Source organism: Tiliqua scincoides, chromosome 3 (assembly GCF_035046505.1).
Source record: "Tiliqua scincoides isolate rTilSci1 chromosome 3, rTilSci1.hap2, whole genome shotgun sequence".
Classification (NCBI taxonomy): Eukaryota; Metazoa; Chordata; class Lepidosauria; order Squamata; family Scincidae; genus Tiliqua; species Tiliqua scincoides.
In genome coordinates this window covers 214,038,676-214,046,952 of record NC_089823.1, presented here as the reverse complement: position 1 = coordinate 214,046,952, position 8,277 = coordinate 214,038,676, and the positions used below count along the sequence as shown (strand labels likewise).

Genomic DNA, 8,277 nt, shown 5'->3' with positions numbered 1-8,277 from the left:
CGCGCGCTCGCCCGCCGGCCCGCCCGCACTGCCCCCGCCTCTCTGCTCCTCTCCCCTCCCGCGCGCGCCGCTCAGTCCGCGGTCTCCTCGCGCCGAGGGCAGCGGCCATCGCGGCAGTCGCCGCCTCAGGTGGACCCACCCCTCGCCCCCCGCCAGCCCCGCGCCTCCGCGCCAGCCCTGCTCCTCGCAGCCTCGCCTCGCGCCCGCCCGCCCGCTCTTCCTCCCCCTCCTCTTCCTCCTCCGCCGCCCCCTCCAGGCGCGAGCCGAAGATGGCAGGCTGGCAGAGCTACGTGGACAACCTGATGTGCGATGGCTGCTGCCAGGAGGCCGCCATTGTCGGCTACTGCGACGCCAAGTACGTCTGGGCAGCCACGGCCGCCGGCATCTTCCAGAGCATTACGGTGAGCGGGGCCCCGGGGGGGGGGGCGGCTCTGGAGCTGCGGTCCTGGCCGCGGCACTGGAAAGGGGCTCGCCTCTGCCAGGGATTGTGCCCTCAGGCTGCAGTCCCGGCCACACTTACTGGAGAGTAAGCCCCATTGACGACAAGGGGACTTTCTTCTGAGTAGGCAAGCATTGGATTGGGCTGTATGCCTGCAATCCTATCTACACTTGCCTAGCAGTGAGCCCCATTGACTGTAATGGCACTGACTTCTGAATAGGCTTGCCTAGGATTGGTTTCACAGGCTGCAATCCTGGCCACACTTACCTAGGAGTGAGCCCCATTGACTGTAATGGGGCTTACTTCTGCCAAAGATTGTGACCTCAGGCTGCGATCCAGTCTCCACTTTCCTGGGGGTTAGCCCACCTGACTATAAAGGGGCTGAGTAGGCATGCCTAGGGTTGGGCTCTTAAGTCTGCAATCCTATCCACGTTTTCCTGGGAGTAAGCCCCATGACTACGATGGGGCTTACTTCTGAGTAGGCATGCCTGGGATTTTGCCCTCAGGCTGCAATCCTATCCACACTTTCCTGGAAGTAAGCCCCATGACTATAGAGGCATTTACTTGTGAATAGGCTTGCCTAGGATTGGGCTCATAGGCTGCAATCCTATCCACACTTACCTAGGAGTGAGCCCCATTGACTATAATGGGTTTTCTGAGTAGGCAAGCGTAGGAATGGGCTCCTGTTCTAATCCCAGCACAGCCTGCATTCCTCTCCCCCCTTATGGCTGTGCCCATCTCTCTCTCTGCTCAGCCCAATCCCATGTGTGTCTTCTCAGAAGGAAGCTGCATTGTGCTCAATGGGGCTTACTCCCAAGAAAGTGTAAAGAGGATTGTGGCTTCCCCCCTCTTCCCTGCACGTTAAGAGCCCAGTCCTATATAGAAGAAAGTCCCATTATGGTCAGTGGGGCTTACTCCCAGGGAAGTGTGCGTAGGATTGCAGCCTAAGAACAAAACCATGTTCTTTTAGGGCAAGTGGAGGTCTTTGCCTCCCTCCCTCCCTCCCCCCCCACCTAGAACCGAGGTGGGCCGGGAGGTAGGAAAGACAAGGAAGGGGTGGCAGAGGTGGTGTGGGGGGAGCATAATTGTCAGTGCTCCCCCTTCTCGCTGCAACCGCCCCCCCTCCAAAGACGCCCCAGTTATGGGCACCCCTGGTTGGAAAAGAAAATGGGGGCGCCCAGGTGGGGGGAGAGACCCACTGGTTGGGTGTGAATGGCAGCTAGTCTCTCTCTCTCTTGCTGCCCCCCCACCCCACTGATGGCAGTAAAAGCGCCTTTAATGGGAATGCTGCCCTGAGAAGGAGGCAGCCTGCACTAGTGAGGCCTGGGCTCTCTCCTGGGTGGTCTCTTCTCTCTCCTTCTCCCCCCACCTTCGACATGCGGGGCCCTCTCCTCCTCCTCCTCCAGCAGTGGGGGAGAAGGGGAAAAGCCCCTTTATCTGGAGACTGGGCTGAGCCCAGGGAAGAAGGAGGTGTGTGTTCAAGCCTCCCTGCTGCAGTGCTCCTGCATGCCTGCCTGCCTGCCTTATGGCCCCCTCCCTGGCTTGAGATGCATAGAGGGGGGAGGTTGGGACTGGAATCTCCAGCCCATATTCCTCCTCCAGAGAGGAGGCTTCTCCAGGGACCATTTTGTACTATGCCAAGCTTTGGGACTGCTTAACTGCTTGGCTTTGGGTTAAGCAAGTAGCCGGCAGTAGGGAGGAGGAGGAGAAGAGAAAAGGCCGGGCTGGGGAAAGGGGTGGTGGATGATTCTTAGAGAGGGTTTGCGTAGGATTCCCTCCACTTAGGTCCTGGCTGTCGGGGAGGGATTTACGGATTGGGCGTAGGAGGGTTTTGTGAATCCGCTCCCTGCCACTGGCTCCATGTTATCTCCAAGATGGCGCACTGCCGATGCTTCTCTTTTTTTAACCCCTCCTTTTCTCCCTTCTCTCCTGAGATATTAATCACCCCTGTTTCTGCACTGCAGTCTTTCTCTATCCTGTTTTCCTTTCCCTCGCTCCTGCTCGGGCATGCCATAAAAGTGTTAGGACCCACCGAGGAAGAGCCTTAAACTGGAGGAACAATCCCTAAGAAGACTCCGTGTTAAAAGGTTCCTGTGCTTGACATAGCTGTCTAGTGCCTGCAGCCAGAGAGCTGGAATTTATATTAGGGTTATAACTTAAAACAGTATTCACCTATCCTTGCCACTGTATCAAACGTGCAACTCAGTCTTGTATTATAGTTGGCATGGTGACTGGCTGGCCCTTCCCCTCCAAAGGGGAACCAACCGTTTTGACCATTGATGCAGGCAAACTTCATTCTGAGAACCAAGCTCCTTCCTACAAAAAAGCACCCTCCTTTCCTCTCGCCAGTGTCCTTATTCAGGAGTGATACCTAGAACTTTGCCATGGGTACCAGTTTTGTTGAGGCATGGCTACTTGCAGCAGGTATAGGAATGGGTTAAAAAAGCAGTGCCCTTGGTTGCTGTGGAGCCAGGCTTTCACTGGTGCTTCGATGTTGATGGGTAGATCTGGCTTGTGCTTAGAAATGGCTGGGGCCTGCTATGACTCTGCAGTTCTGCTGGAAGGAGGCCGCCTCTTCCATCACACTGTGCTGGGGAATACATTTTCTTTGCTTTGCCTTTTTCTTATTTCCAAGCTCGCTGCTTTATGAACAAACCCCTGGCCTTAGTTCAGAGAAAAGGGGCTGATACATAGCCACCCTGGTTGCTCAGTCTCAGTCCTACAGTTACATTCCCTGTAACTCCATTTTTCCCATGCTTGTGTAGCATTATGCTCCCCACCCCCAGAAGAGATTCTGTAAACCTTGTACAGTTTCTGCATAAATTGGCTTGTTAACTTAAAAATTAACTAACATTAAAGTTAATGTACTACATAATTTTTTTTTTTAGTAGTGAACAGAAATGCTTAGAGGTGTTTGAAAAGTGTTTATTATTGAAAAGAAGTAAGCCCATTGTGTTCAATGAGACCGTCACCCTGTTTTACTCACCAGAAACAAACACCTCCGGAAACGAACGCCTCTAAAAATGCATGGTACAGGGAGCAGTAATTTTTACTAGACTGTATATTTAGAAATGAGGTTTAATATCAATCCAGAAGCCTTCAGAGAAGCTTGTAAATATTTGCAATAGAGGCTATTCTGTATTTTGTGTCAGCCTTAAAGCTGTAGCTACTTGGCAGCTGATATGGAGTGGTCTTATAGATAGCATGAAGCCTTCATGTAATATTGTCAATGTTCTCTCTATCAAACATGTGCTTAGTCTAAGTCTACATGTGTACGTATTTGAGGCCGTACACGAATACACAATACTGGAGTATTATTCTCACTGATGTATAAAATCAGCTAAATATTTTCTTAAACCCTAAAGTTGGAGCCACTTGTGTTCTTCCTGTTATCAACAAGGGAACTGCAGTCTTCTATAGTGGGGAGGGTGGGTGTGTCTGGGTCTAGAATCTTTAGAATCCATGTAAGAGAGCTTGCTCTAAAACTCTCTGGACTTTTTTTTTGACAGCCGGTAGAAATAGATATGATTGTAGGAAAAGACCGCGAAGGTTTCTTCACCAACGGTCTAACTCTTGGTGCAAAGAAGTGCTCTGTGATCAGAGATAGCCTCTATGTGGACGGTGACTGTACAATGGACATCAGGACAAAGAGCCAAGGTGGCGAGCCAACATATAATGTTGCTGTAGGCAGAGCTGGTCGAGGTAAGCTTGGACTAATGTGATTTTTTTAAATACTAGAAAACATGCAGGCTTTAAACCAGGGGTGTCAAACATAAGGCCCCAGGGGCTGGATGCAGCTTGTGGAAGCTTTCTATCTGGCCCTCAGGCTCTCAGCTGCTGACCAATGCTGAGGTGTTACTGCTGAAAGGTCAGCCCACACAAAAATTGGGCTCTCCCATATCTTGAAAGATGATCAAGATTTGCATATTTTCTCTTCTGTCATTTGCAGCTAATGAATTCTTAAGTGAGAAAAAGTGCTTATTTTTGGTTATGACCTGTTTAATGACAATACTTTCTGCCTAATGACATCACTTCCGGCCCTCAGCAGGCATAATGAATGGCATTTGGCCCTTGGTATTAAACGAGTTTGGCACCCCTGCTTTAAACTATCCCAATTGCTTTGTCTATTGGTCTGTCCAATAAGCTTGTTCTGTCCGCAGTATGATCTTGACTTGTGGTGACCAAGGCCAAATTCTTGAAAGGTGGGTTAGCTAGACATCCAGGATGAGAGCAATTTGACAACTGGAATCGGTAAGTCCCCCCAGTAGAATAAAACATAATCTATATCATCAAATTTTAGAGCATCACTGTTGTACAGCAGAAGTATATGATATCAGATAATATATGTACACTGAAGTATTCAAATAAATAGTTCATAGTTTACTTCTGTGTAGTTCAGAGGTTAATTCTGATACATTTTATGTCTACTTCCAAACTCTGAATGAATTCTGGGGTTGCTGTTCAGACTTCAAGATACTAGTTATCTCCATTATCTAAACATTCTCAGACTGTTTAAACCCTTTTTTAGTGGTTCATGAAACTGGCAGGGTAGATTAGTCTATGTACATCAAGGGTTTAACAAGCTACTACTTATGGGGAGGTAAGCCCTGCTACCTACTCACCATTATAGTCACAGGCATTTAAAAATCAGGCAGCAGCCTCTAGGGCCTCTTAAAAGTTTGGCAACCACTGATCAACAGTATTGTAAATCGGATACTGTATATGCTGCAGGATGACTGTTGCAGCACCATATTGTCTTCAGTTAATTACAAATTTCAAGGTGTTCTTCAGATATAAGTTGGATGCATGGTGCATGATTGCTCTTCTACAACATTATAGGGAAAGGTTACGTACCTCTTGAAAAGCAGTATCCTTTCTCTTTAAAGTATAGTTAACATTTTAAACCCACAAAAGTTACAAATTCTGTTATCTTTGTTAAGGCTTTTGACTTTGGATTATCTTAAGAAGAAATGTAAGTTTATCTCTAAGACAAACACACATTCAAGGTCAGGATTCAGTCATATAGAAGAGGCATCTATAAATGAATATGGATATACAGGGAGAATATAAAGGCTTTTTTCAGATCAGGCCTAGTATACATTTGAGTGACACCTACTGGCTTGTAGCTGTATGTGCAGATGGATGCATTGCTAAAGGTTTTCAAAAGCTCTGGGCATAGATTTTACTTCTGGAGTTATTTTTATACTATAATGTCAGTCAGGAATTGTTCAAACTATTGGATCAAGTTAAGGTGATGTAATGGGTACATTTCAGTTGTTCTGTCTCTAAACTTTGAACCAGAACATGTGCTGCCATCTTTGCTTTATAAGATGTAGCCAGAGTTTCCTGGCCCATGATTCTTATTAAAATGGTTGATCATATTACATTTGCAGCTGTTTGATTTGTCTGTACAAAAGCTTATTTTTTTAAAGATTTTTTAAAACAAAGCAATAATGCTGTGTAAATATCTGTTCTAATGCAATATTTGAATATGCTTTTTGCATTGCTTTATTGAAACTTGGAATAGTTCATTGTCTAACACATTTCTTTTAAAACTTCTTTTCTTTTCTCTTTCAGTCTTGGTCTTTGTAATGGGCAAAGAAGGGGTCCATGGAGGCGGATTGAATAAGAAGGCATACTCAATGGCAAAATACTTGAGAGACTCTGGGTTCTAGTTGCTAGGCAGACTGTTAAGTATTAGGGAAAATTGCTATTAAACTTTCCTAGCAGTGAGCTACATTGTGGAAACTTTATTAGCAATGCAGGGTGATGGGGTATGAACCTGTGTCTCCTTTGTATCCCTCTGTTGGTGGGGAAAGGTGTTATTCTTTCTTTTATTCTGTTCATCCTTGTTTCCTTGTGTACTCCAGCATTGGTTATGGTAATGGGAAAGGGAAGGTGTCCAGAGAAGGACACTCATTAAAAGAGCATATGAACTGGCTTTATACCTGAGGAGGTCTGACATCTAAGCAGCCTCTTCCCATCCACATAGCAACTGTCTTCATCACCACCCTGTTGTGTTCACAGCACTACCAGACTATAGATAGTGATTTTATTTACACATCTTTTCCCCTAATGTCATGGCTCTAGTTACCCTTTTTGTTTGTATGTTAATCACTGTTGTAGCTCTGTTTCATATCTGGCACAATTTATTGCAACACAAAGATGATATGCATGATATGTTGAAGCCTTGGGAGAGAAATCATGCCAAGTCCAGGCTTTGCTTTGTTTTAGCTATTTTTGTGACATTGAGAACTAAACCAACTTAAACTAAATAAGGTGCCGATTGTACAATCCAGATTGATCAATGCCTCTTCAGCACTTTGAGCATTTACACAGCTCATTAGTCTTCCTTTTGTAGAGCATGGTTGGGAGGGAAAAAGTGCATGCATATCTCTACTTTCCTTCCCCCTCCCCACCCCGCCCTCATTTTTCATCCCCTTTTTTGTTTGCTTTCATCTATCTATATATATAATTTTTTTAAAATACAGTGCCTGGTTTGTTTAACCAATTTGCTGCTTGAAAGCTGTTACAAGTGTTGCTCTAGTTTTGTTGTTGCTCTTCTGTGTAGACTTGCAAAATTCTTCATGGTGTCTGAAGCACATCTGCTTTTTCAAGGGTAACTGCAAAACTATGAAAAGGTGCCGATGCACTTATCCCCTCACCTTACTGCCACCATCACCATCTTGAATGAATCCCCAGGGACATTCCATCACCACAGTAGCTCAGGCACGTAACTTTTTTTTTTGCCAGCTCCTGTTCTGTAGTTGAACTGTAAAGGCTGCCATCATGGACTTTAGATATCCCAGTGTAACCATCTGGAGTGTGTCTGGTTTCACTTTTTCATAGGACCAATTTGATTTGCAGCTTGGGGGGTTTTATATGAAACTGCAGTGTCATTGTAGACAAACTACCAACATCAGTTGTATATTGGTAGCTTAGACTGACCTCAGACTGTCAGATCATTAACTGGTAAATAAGACTTGCTGCTCTGATACCAATGTGTGTTTTGAAAGTTGGTAGTTGTAAGATAAAACGGTCCCAATGGATACCATTTCAAATCTAATCTTCATTTGGCCTGTCATGCCCTTGCTGCAGAAATTGTGGAGTAAACTGCCTTGTGCACTAGTCATCTGAAACATGTGTAACCAAATTGTCAGTTTGAGCACGGTACTAACTTGTATGTCCATTTAAAGAGAACTACAGAACTCTGTAAACAAGAGAGAAAATGGGAGATGGTCTTGGTTGGAATAACTGAGTTGGCTGTCTTGTGATGAATTTTTAATATGTATTCTGTGCCATACTAATGTTTTAAAAAAAAAATGGAACTGTTGCTATTGTGAGATGGATTTTAACTGACAAGAACGGTTTCTTCTGAATGGCACTTCTTTAGGACACTCTAGTATTTGCTTCTATTGTTTGGGCCTTGTGGATAATGTACAGACTTAAAAACAAATTCTTGTTGCTGATTTGTCCATTTCTTTCCCTGCACTTTGTTACATCTGGGATACAGTCTAACTCATCTGATTTAATATGCATTTCAAAAAATGCCATAACTATTAAACACCTTGTTTACAGACAGATGAAATAAATTTATTCCAACCAAATGAATTATGAGTTAGTGTGTTATGTGGTTCTGGGTGTTGGTTGGGTTTTTTCTTCCACTTTTTGAAGGCTCATATTATGTGGGTTGACTGTATTGGGGGAAGGCTGTTATGCTGCTTCATCTTTCCGGTCCTGCTTTGTATTACTTCACAGCAGCCCATTAACTGTGATTTAAGATTTTGGAGTATTTGTTTTGATACTTGGATTATGAAACTTTGTAGCTTTAAGTAACA

The 8,277-nt window shown here is 45.2% G+C and overlaps 1 protein-coding gene across 1 annotated transcript; it reads left to right on the top strand.

Moving 5' to 3' along the window:
• Positions 1-12: 12 nt before the first annotated feature.
• On the top strand, positions 13-8,046 carry PFN2 (profilin 2). Its single transcript, XM_066619055.1, has 3 exons — positions 13-401; positions 3,949-4,141; positions 6,017-8,046. Exons 1-3 carry the CDS (start codon positions 270-272, stop codon positions 6,112-6,114), a joined length of 423 nt encoding a protein of 140 aa, XP_066475152.1. The 5' UTR covers positions 13-269; the 3' UTR covers positions 6,115-8,046.
• The last annotated feature ends 231 nt before the right edge of the window (positions 8,047-8,277 follow it).